Here is an 11,344-nt window from a genome sequence, read left to right as displayed (position 1 = left end):
ACTGCAAGACCCCGTTGCAGTGGTCCCTCTACCCATCTGGATGCTCCTGAATAAAGTCCCCCTTGCCCTGCTTTAACACGCATCATCGAATACATTTTTCTTTCACAAGGGGCAGTCACGCCCCAGGTAAGAGAAAGGTTTTGTCTATTCCCGAAAGTGTAGAGCTCCTGAGGTTTTGTTTGTTTGTGGTTTTCGTGTTTTTAGTTTTGTATGCAGCATGAGAACAGCCACTGATGCAGGCTTTGGCATGCTAGGAAGGAGTAATGGTGCCTTGATGCTGGTAATGACAGTGAAATCGGACAAATACCACCATATTTATCTAAATGCAAATTTGAAAACAAGGAACAGCAAACCCTTTCTACAGCAAGAGCCCTTAAGGCAGTAACTTAAGAATTTCATTTTCAGGTGCAGTCATCGCCCACTAGCTCCCAACCCAGCCCGCTGGGTCCTGCCCTCGCCAACCGCTTCTAAGAACTACAACTCCCAGCCTGAGGGAGGTCACTGCGCATGCGGCTTGACGACCTATGCCTACATTTCCCAGAGAGCGAAGCGGTTACACCAACGCGCGCGTGCGCCCTTGCGCGCTTCTCTCTTCCTGCTTGGGTTTGACCTACAGCCACCCGGGAGAAGATGGCTGCCCCATCAGTGTCCGGCCTCTCCCGGCAGGTGAGAGAACGGTGGTTCGGAAAGACAGCGGGAGGATCCCTCCTAGGGTGACTGGTACCAGACCCCGAGCGCCAGGGTGCGAGGCTACGATGGGGGAAGCCTGGCCATCGTTCAAGGTCGTGAGGCCCAGCGAGTGGGGGCGACGTAAAGTGACCTAGTTTTTGCCCCCCTGCCCCCGGACGTCTATTGGGCAGTGACCTTGGCGTCCTGTTCTCCGAACACAGTCCCGGAAAGCAGCTGACTGGAGGGGCTCAGGAGAGGGGGTTAGGGCTTCCCTGGACTCCCAGAAAAGGGCACGGGCTAGCCCCGAAATCGGCTTGCTTTGCCATTGTGGTAAAACCTGTCAGGGATTATTAGTAATGCTAAGGAATATTCCTAAAGCGCATCTCACTGTTTTATAAAGAAGGTGAGACAGAAAAGTTTAAGTGACTTGTCCTTGGCTGCTCAGCTGGTAAGTGGTAGAGTTGACATTTGAACCCACAGTCACGCAGAAGATGGAGTCAGAAAATAATTTGTGCTCTTGCTACTGCATCCCACCATGATGCTTTAACATATCATGACCCCTTGCAGCTTATGTAATTTTAATGCAAGTGCTAAAAAATCTTTTAATCTAGACGTATTTGAAGGTGACCTGTGCCCTTGCAGGTGCTTTTTAAATTATGGATTCCAACTCCAAAGTTGGATGCATTTTGATAGACAAGACGCCGTCTCTCAGAACTAGAGCCTCTTGTCAGGTCAAACTCTGTTTGCTACACTACCCAAAGAATTAGTCTTTTATTTTCCGACAGCATTGGAATCCCTAAGAAGGTACATCTGTTGCAAATCATGACTGGAATCCTTCCACTTTTATTGAAATCCTGCTCAAGGGTGTGGTAATATTAATGCTAAAAATTTTGTTAAATATTTTTGAATCGTGCACTCCCTGGAACAGAGTGTTTTCTCTCTCATGAGTGTGCTGGCCTCAGCCCATTCATAGCAAACTAGGAAGTTGGTGGGAAGGTGATTTCCCAAGCAACTTGGGATGATTCTCACTAGGGAAATTCACTCCTAAGTAATAAAGACCAGCTCACCCCAAATGTAATGTATGTGATGATACAAAGAAACATACAAAACTAATTCTTTAAAAGTCATTAAAAAATTTTTTATTAGTAAGTTAAATGCAGAAATCCTTCAAGTAATCTCATTTGATCTGTTTTCCTTTATTTCAAAGGTGCGATGCTTCAGTACTTCTATGGTCAGGCCATTTGCCAAGCTTGTGAGGGTATGTTAATTTTTCTTTTATAATTGTAAAGCAGGTGAAAGTGTGAATTAAACAGCAATACAGTTAAGGCATGGGCTTTTGTGTAGTTACTGTCTAAACCTTTCTGCACAATTTCTGGTTCCCATGGGATGGGGAAAGAAATGATGTTGAGTGCTTGCTGTGCGACAGGCCCGTGCATAAGCTTTGACAGTGAGAACTATTTTTTTTAATTATTTGTTTTTCCATTAACCCTCCAAAATAGGCAAGCTAATATTTACTTATTTTTTTTTAATGAAAGAAGTGCAACAAAATAAAGTGACATGTCCAAGTTCTCACAATAAGTTATTATTAATACAGGAGTTCATGTTGAAATCCAGTTAACTCAGTTTCTGCTAACAATCCTGTTGTAACTCTCTGTTCCATCTTGCCTTCCACTTAACTGGTAAGAAATAGTCACACTCTTTATACCCTTTCTCCAAAGAAAATCAATGCTGTCAAAAGGATTTCTCCACTGGATACCATAAAGGCTCATTCTTTCAAGGATCTGCCAGTCCCTTTCTTTTCAAACCAAAAGTAGTCTAGTTGACCCCTGGTGAAGAGGACTATTAGTGATAAATAATAAATGGAGTTCACCATGAAGGGCACAGAAGTGATACATGGCTAACAGCCGGTAGCAACCCTGTTGGAACAAGAAGTTTGACTCCATTTCCATGGGTCACTTTGTCATTCTCTCTTTAATTATTAGTTCCTGTATGGCAGAGAATTAATTCAACTCTTAGGGAGCAGGAACTTCAGTTGGCCCGCAGTCCAAAGATGTGCTGACCTGTCTATCCTGTCTACCCACCTACCGCCCCCAGCCCCCCAGTCTACAGTGAGCCAGTCCTCCCCTTGGCAAAATAGTGTAAGGAAAAGATCAAAATACCAGATCTATGTCCTTAGTGAATCACATCAGATGGAATTTAGAAAAATAATTCTTACACTTCCACCCTCATTACCAGCACCAAATCTCTCAAAACCACTAGTTTTATCCTTCATGTGAGAACTTAAAACCCCCAAACAGGGATAGGGAATAGCTAGTCTTCCCATTTTACAAAAGGGGAAACTGATGCTCAGGAAATTTGCCCAGGATTACTGAGCTCAGTCTTAGAGCTGGACTGGAACTAAATCTTTCTCATTCAAAGCCTAAGCTTTCCCGCTACAACATACAGCACCATTAAGCATGTGTAGTCATACACTGATGGTAGTGTGTAGAAAAAGGACTGTAGTTTATTGTGAAAAATAATTCAAGCATCAGACATTTTGTAAATTGCTAAAGGGCTCTATTAAGTTGAACATCGATGGGGAGGCTCTGTAAGGGGAGACTTACAGTATCACTATGAATTGTATAAAGGTATATTTGTATGTTTCATAAACACCAGTTTTCTTGACTCTAACATGTTCATAACGGCCTGCTTTCAGTGTTTAAGACTTCCCATGCTTAGAATTGAATAGTTACTGAGTTCAAAGGAAGCATAAGCTCATCTCAGAATAAGTACAGGTAATTGAATTGTAGGTAGGTGGAGCAGGAAAGGACTTGAGACATTATTACTAAAGCCCCTCATTTTACAAATGAGGAATTGGAGGCTCAAAGATTGACCTGGCCAAGGAAACAGCCCTAATTTGTTTGTGAATTGCCATTCAGGACAGTTCTTTGATGACATATTTAAACTATTTTGTGTTATAAGATGTGTTTTTTAAATTATAAATTTGTACTTCTGCTTTTATCAGTATAATATTGTCTTAACTGATTTTCCTTTTTCCTTCCTTCCCTACCCTACCCTTTTTTTTTGCAGCCACCTGTTCAGATACACGGTGTTGAAGGTCGCTACGCCACTGCTCTTTATTCTGCTGCATCGAAACAGAATAAGCTGGAACAAGTAGAAAAGGAGCTGTTGAGAGTATCAGTAAGTAGCTTTCCTTTTCATTACATATTAAATTCCTATTTGTGTATTTTTTGCTTTAGTTATTTGACTATGCCTTCCTAATGAGGAATATCGTATGAGAAAAAGACCTGCAAAAAACTGTTTTCTGTAAATATTTTGTTAGTGATAATATTGGGTTTTATTCTGAAACTTATAGGAACAGATACATATAAGGATATTAATATTATGAACCAAGATTTCAGGCTGATATAGAAATATAAGATAAAAATGTCATACCGTAATTTGAGAAAAATTACCATTTCAGAAGAGAATTAAAAATTCACCTTCAAAAATCTATGCTAATGGTCCAGATATTTCTAAAGTACTCTTTAGAATATATTATGATTTTGTTTTACTTAGAATTTATTTTCTTCGTGAAACCTTTTCCTTGATTTTAATTATTTTGTTCCCAACATGTGAGGGGAGAATAACTGAGCAGACATGCTGGGCAGCAAAATTAGTAAAGTGTGTGAGTTTTGCAATGATAATAGAGAACTGATGGGGAAAGACTGGGAGGCTGCAAGGGGACATTTATTTTTACTTTTTTTTTTTTTTTTCTTCTTCATGAAAAGAGTAAATAAACTAAACTATCAGAAGCCTACAATGTAACTGAAATAGAATCTCTGTTTTAATTTTCGCTGCATTTTCTAGTTAACGAGTTTCTACACATTTTATTGTTTCCCTTTCCTTTTATTTTCTAGTTGCCACCTCTGGCAGTAAGGTCTGTATTAAAGAAGGAAGGGGAAGGGGAGAGACAGTCTAATTATAGTCTCTTCAGATAAAGTTTTGTTCTTTCATGAGTTTATGTGTTAAGAATACCTTTCATTTTTTAATCTACATATTTGTATAGTTATTTTATTTAGAAAAACAACTCAGGCAAGTTGTATAGAATAATAATACTTAGGTAAGTATTGTTCTATGCTACTTATGTTTTGTTCATTTTTCATTTTGAGCTTTTATTGGAACCTTTGTCCTAACAATAATTTTAGCTCTATGTTCCTTTATCCAGTGATCTCTGCAGATAATGCTTAAGGTCTTAGCCGGTGTGATAAACCTGGTGATCCTCAGAGAGCCCTAGGCCCAGCCTCAGTGTTGGAGACACGTGGGGGCGGGCGTGCAGGAGCAGACAGGATCTCACCCGGGCATTTTTGGAGGTGGTGATGACTGTCTGCTACTTGTCAGTTATGCCCACTTTACACCCAAACAGTTGTGTTCACAACAGAGAATGACCTGGGTTGTGGACATTAGAATGGGGCTTGACCAAAACCTGGAAGTTGGTCAAGACATGAAGAAAAAGGAGGAGGCAATTGCCTTAAAACTCCTTGTAAATCAGTGGTTTTGGCCCTGAGGGAAGTGTGATACTATAGAAATGTCACAATAAATGTCCACAGTATGATGCAGTAGAAACAGATAAGGAACATGGAAAATGAGCAAGATTCCGGAATGCTTTTAATTTGCACATACTTGCAATTTTTATGGAACAATGTTGTTTCTATGGGGCCACTCAAGTGGAAATTTTAGTATTGGATGGTAGTGTGTGAGAAGAAGCCTGGCCCAGAGACAGAATTCTGGCCAAGAGCCTGGGAGGAGATGCTAGCAGAGTAACTGAAAGGCAGATAGAAGTATGAAACCGAAAGACACCTGACTGGAAACAGCTGGTGTTGGTTCCTGGGAACTCTGGCCTAATACTAGGGGCAGCACAGTGCTGGAAGCTGCACTTGGTCGCTGAATTCAGACCAGTTGGTCGCTAAGTGGTCTCCCGTGGTGGTTGTGCTCCCATGTTTGTCACTCTCCCCCCAGACTCGTTGAGGCTGCTCAGGAAACATCAGAGGTCTCACAGAGCTGGTCGGGTCTCTGGAGGTCTGTGAGAGGCAGGACAGAATGAGGGGTGGCCTGGGACAGAGAGGCCCCTCCCAGGGAGTGGCAAGGAGCTCTCCTGTGCAGTCACAACACTTTTTATAGGTCTGCACTTGAGGAATAGCATTGCTAGAAAAACCAGCGTATCACCTATATTAAATACATTAAAATATACAGTGAATTGAAGCTGTTGGCTACTTAGTTTTTTTATAATCTTTCTTGAAAAGCAAAAATAAATTTTAGCAACTACATAAAGTATTTTTAGATTTTTTTCGAGGAACATCATTGTATCCTGTATAAAGTCATGGTGCAATGTATTCTTAAAGGCAGTCAAAGAAGATTGATTATAAACTTCACGTGTTCTTTGAGAATGTTAATTTAATTCATACAATACCTAATTCACAAGGAAGTGTGTGTATGACAGATCCTTCATGAGCTCTAAAGAATTTAAGAAATTATTTTTTGTCACTTTTAGCAACTCCTGAAGGAACCCAAAGTGGCTGCTTCTATTTTGAATCCCTATGTGAAACGTTCCGTTAAAGTGAAAAGCCTCAGTGACATCACGGCAAAAGAGAGGTTTTCTCCCCTCACGTCCAACCTGATTAGTAAGTATTAGAACCTTTCCATTTGAAGTCTCTTAAAACTTCAGGGCCGTAACGTGGTCCGTGGACAGGGAGCATCGGCATCACCTGGGAGCCTTCCGCAGGGAAGATGCTCGGGACTCACCCAACCTGCTAAATCAGAATCTGCATCTCAACCGGCTGCCTAAGTGAACTGTTCGCACATTAGAGTTTGAGGAGCATGGGCTAAAGGATACTAAGATGTAAGGACGTCTAATTGCATAGTCGGCAATTTCAGCCCATGGGGGAGACCGGTGAGATTCATACCAAGAAAATGGTTCGTGGTCAGTGGCTGTACCTCGAACCTTGAAGACATTTGCATCTTTTGGTACATTTGGATTTGCTTTTCAAACCCTCATGACCAACTCAAAATAAGAGTTCCAAAGAAAGTGTATACATGTCATCGTCTTTGAATGTAGATAATATGTTAATTTGTAAATTTGTAGCCAAACATTGGGATCTGTAACACAGATATGACAATCAGATTGCAAGCTGAGTGTAAAGTCTGTTGCAGATCTGTGTGGGTGAGAACCACCCCCCTCCCGCCTTACTAATTTAAATGCTTCTTGGTACAGTCTTTCTTTTTTTTTTTTGAGACAGTTTTGCTCTATTGCCCGAGCTAGAGTGCCGTGGCGTCACCCTAGCTGACAACAATCTCAGACTCCTGAGGTCATGCAATCCTCCTGCCTCAGCCTCCTGAGTAGCTGGGACTACTGGCGAGTACTACCACGCCTGGTTAATTTTTTTCAATTTTTAGTGGAGACGGGGTCTCCCTTTTGCTGAGGCTGGTCTTGAACTCCTGACCTCAACTGATCCCCTGCCTTGGCCTCTCAGAGTAGGATTACAGGCATGAGCCACTGTGCCCAGCCCCGTACAGTCTTTTTTTTTTTTTTTTTTTCCTTAATGGGTATGTTTTTTAAATAACAAAGTGTATCTTTTCCATTTGCATTCTTAAAGAACATTGAATATAGTGTTTTAAGGACATAAATCTAAGTTTGCTTTTGGGGTAAATCATGAATAACCTGTTCAAATCAGTTTCATGTTACTAAGACACCTTCACTTTCCCAGATTTGCTTGCTGAAAATGGTCGCTTAACCAATACCCAAGGAGTCATTTCTGCCTTTTCCACCATGATGAGTGTCCACCGTGGAGAGGTGCCTTGCACAGTGACCACTGCATCTGTAAGTAACAGGTGGTTGCTGCTGCACTGCCCTTGACATTACATGCATCACCTTTTGCAGAAAGAAAAGAAAAAACAGGGTAAAATCAAGAAATTGGGAAAGGTGACTTGTCATTTGGGGTGTTTGTTTCATTCTTATATCAGCCTGTGTGACCTTCTGCTTTGGAAGGGCCAGTGTGTATCTTACCAGCACTTCCACAACCAGCGATTATTCATGAGGACCGGGTTAAATACAAAGAACATCAAAATGTGTTTGAAAATAGTGGTTTATGCTCCATTATAGGTTTGAATTATTTTGTAAATAACGATATGAAGTAGTTTACTGAAACAATTAAGAGTTTCTGATCTTTTATCTTTTGTTGTGGAGAATGGGAAGGAGTGGGGCAGATGCTGGGCCCTTTGAGCTTGTTGGCTTGTGGGAGAGGGCTATCATAATTAGCCACCATGTATTGACCCCTACCATATGCTGAGTACTTTATAATTTATTATTTTATTTTATATCAAAAGATCTGTGTGGGGTAGAAGTATAATTGTCCTTACTTTATAGGCGAGGAAACTAAAGCCCAGGGAAATTAAGTAGCTGGTCCAAGGTCATGCAAGGTGTGGGACCAGGACTTGAACACAGAACACAGACCTCTTTGTCTCTGAAGTCCATGTTCCTTAAACTATACTACATTGTCTCCCCAGAAATAATTTTGTTGTCTTAAATATGTATTTTCTTCCTAATGTAGTTCAGTCAATGCAGGAAAACAACAGAGTATAATAGTTACACAGCACCCGACCTCATCTAGATTATTCATTGTTGTGTTTTAAAGACGATCGTACTCTCCAAAGAGCGCAGCTCAGAGAGAGGCACTTTGCACATAATGCCTATTTGCACGTTGGTAGTTCAGTAGTTGGTGGCCCCAAAACACATCGCCGGGTGAGAATCCTGATGGGGAGCCCACTGTGACTGCGCAGGTTGTCCCTGACAGCACAGATGAGGTGTTCACCAGCCACACGATCACCTGTCACTGAGCACCTCAGTGAATACAGGACATTTTTTTCTTTTTTTAAAGAATGCTTGTTTTTGCAAAACTTTTTTAGAACCAACTGTTACTCTTTCAATGTTGATACTCTTAGGTAAATAAATTTCTACCATTTGGGAAATTACACCTTGGTGACTGACTGAGGGCACAGGCTTTAGAAATACACAGAAATAATATTGGTGTTAGTCTTCACTTCCTGATGTGACCCTAGGTGAGTTTCTTAACCACTCTGAGCCTCAGTTCTCTCATACATAAAATAGGGTGATAACCACTGGCCTCTTGGGGTTGTCCAGATTAGGGGAGATGGTAGGTGTGAAATGCCTGGCACAGACAGGCACTGGGCACTCGGTACATGTCTCAACGGGAGGTATGTTTATGGTTCAGAATTCTCTAACAAATAATGTCTTAAATAATGTTTTGATTGAACACTGATAGACTTTGACCATCCCCCAAAAGATACTGTTAGATCTTTACAAAGACAGAAAGGTTTTTGCTAGCTTTTGGACTCTTGCAGGAGTGAGTGGGGAGGTAAGATTGTGACAGGTAAAAAAGGGCTTTGCTTCAGTAACCTTTTTCATTTTCATCTAACACCTAACCAACCAGGAGAAAGAGTTGGGGCGAAGGGGAGAGAATGCAGTCTGGACATTTGGGGTGCTTGCTCTGTACGAGCAGATTATGGAGCAGTGCTGACTTTAGGAAAAAGCTACCTGCTCCATGTTCTCTCACTGAGGTTCAGAGTGAGTGGCATGCCAGGGCTCCAGGTGACCAGGATCTGGGGAGACAAACAGCCAACAGAGCAGGAAGACCTAAAGATTATAGAACTAGTTTAAACTGCAGCTTTCCATCCAAGGAAATAGTAGGTGCGTGCTGTAACCACAGGGCCACACAGAAGAGCCCTGCATCTCCTGCATTGGCGGGTGGGCATCTTCAGGCATTACAGATTTTGAGGCTTTTCCCTCAAAGCTTCCAAGTTGTATTGCTAGTACCACGGAGCAGAGACAAAGAAGGAGTGGCATTTATGGGCAGTACCTGAGCTGCCGAACAGGAGCTGCCCAGGTGGTCTGTGAGGCAGGCCTTCTCATGCCCCTGAACCACCGGCCTTGTCCTTTTAACTATGGAAGTTTCTGTTTTGCTTTATCTAAATTTAAAGGATGGTTTTGTTATTTTTCAGCCTTTGGAAGAAGCCACTCTCTCTGAATTAAAAACAGTCCTGAAAAGCTTCCTAAGTCAAGGTCAAATATTGAAATTGGAGGTTAAGGTAAGTTTTCAATTATTTTTGATATGTTTCCTTGGGTTATTTGAAACTTAAAATGGCTATAAGAAAGTATTAGTGAAAAATCAGGTCTGATTCTTTACCCATTTTCCTATACTAGGAATTTTATATTTATTTTAAGTTTAAATTATTATCAGATACCATACAGTTTTACTTCTTCCTTTTGCTCGATGTAATTATAACATCTCATATTTGTATAGCACATTTAGCCTTTTCAAAGCACTTTTTTTTTTTTTTTTTTGAGACAGAGTCTCGCTTTGTTGCCCAGGCTAGAATGAGTGCCGTGGCGTCAGCCTAGCTCACAGCAACCTCAAACTCCTCAGCTTAAGGGATCCTACTGCCTCAGCCTCCCGAGTAGCTGGGACTATAGGCATGCGCCACTATGCCCGGCTAATTTTTTCTATATAGATTTTTAGTTGGCCAGATAATTTCTTTCTATTTTTAGTAGAGACGGGGTCTCGCTCTTGCTCAAGCTGGTCTCGAACTCCTGACCTCGAGCAATCCACCTGCCTCGGCCTCCCAGGGTGCTAGGATTACAGGTGTGAGCCACCTCGCCCGGCCTCAAAGCGCTTTTTCATCTACCCATTTGATTAGTGGAGTAACATCAGTGTGTTTTCACATTTCCAACCTGTTTCCTTTCCTAGACTGATCCATCAATCATGGGTGGAATGATTGTTCGTATTGGAGAGAAATATGTTGACATGTCTGCAAAAACCAAGATTCAGAAGCTGTCCAGGGCTATGCGGGAAATTATCTGAAAGTGTTGATTTTCTGTCATCAGTGAAAATTCTTAAACTTGAAGCAACAATAAAATGCTTCCAGAACAGACCATATTATGTTTACTGTCTTTTAAAGTAGAATACAGGGGGGCCTTAGTTTTATATTTTTCTTTCAATTTAAAGGCCAAAAAGCCCTCGTGGCTAGAGAATTTGGTTTGGGTAGATTATTCTTAGGAATTGATTGATTAAACGCAGCACCTGAGACAGTCACTCGGCAAAGCCCATCTGGTACTGCCTGCCAGAATCTCATGCCTTTAGGGGGTTGTTCAGATCTCCTGGTCCCCAGAGTCAAAGGTCTATTCCTGCTCCACCTATGCCCTTAATCCTGACGTGACACACCTAATCGTACTCTCTCTGTAGCTTTCAAGGCCATTGCCTGTACATCTTTGTTAAGCTTCATGAAAACCTTGTGATACAGGTGGGATGTGTATCACGTGCCTGGACAGCTGGTGGGGCCATGGAACCCAGGCCTTCACTCCCCATCCTGTGCTTGTCCCACCGTGTAACTGGCACCGTGCCCTGGCACACTGCTGGAGCAAACAGGCAATGCTATTTGCCCTATTAAGTCCCATGCTCCTTCCCACCTACGATGCCCCCGATTGACCAAAATCAGCTCCTGGGTCAGGTCTTCCGTTCCCTGGCACCAGCCGTCTCAGGTACCTATTCTTTAGTCTCCTTGCGTTTGGCCAACAAACCAGTTGCCTTCCCAGAGCCATCCCTGGTTGGGCAGAGGCAGGACC

The 11,344-nt window shown here is 42.0% G+C and overlaps 1 protein-coding gene across 1 annotated transcript; it reads left to right on the top strand.

The window, feature by feature from the left end:
- Nucleotides 1–539: 539 nt before the first annotated feature.
- On the top strand, nucleotides 540–10,653 carry ATP5PO (ATP synthase peripheral stalk subunit OSCP). The gene is made up of 7 exons (XM_045540595.1): nucleotides 540–666; nucleotides 1,877–1,927; nucleotides 3,739–3,849; nucleotides 6,200–6,329; nucleotides 7,413–7,525; nucleotides 9,724–9,810; nucleotides 10,470–10,653. The coding sequence occupies exons 1-7, from the start codon at nucleotides 631–633 to the stop codon at nucleotides 10,581–10,583; spliced, it is 642 nt and encodes a 213-aa protein (XP_045396551.1). The 5' UTR covers nucleotides 540–630; the 3' UTR covers nucleotides 10,584–10,653.
- Nucleotides 10,654–11,344: the final 691 nt, after the last annotated feature.

The sequence above is a fragment of the Lemur catta genome, chromosome 1 (genome assembly GCF_020740605.2).
Source record: "Lemur catta isolate mLemCat1 chromosome 1, mLemCat1.pri, whole genome shotgun sequence".
NCBI lineage: Eukaryota > Metazoa > Chordata > Mammalia > Primates > Lemuridae > Lemur > Lemur catta.
Note: the sequence above shows the minus strand (reverse complement) of the source record. Positions and strands in the feature narration are given on the sequence as shown.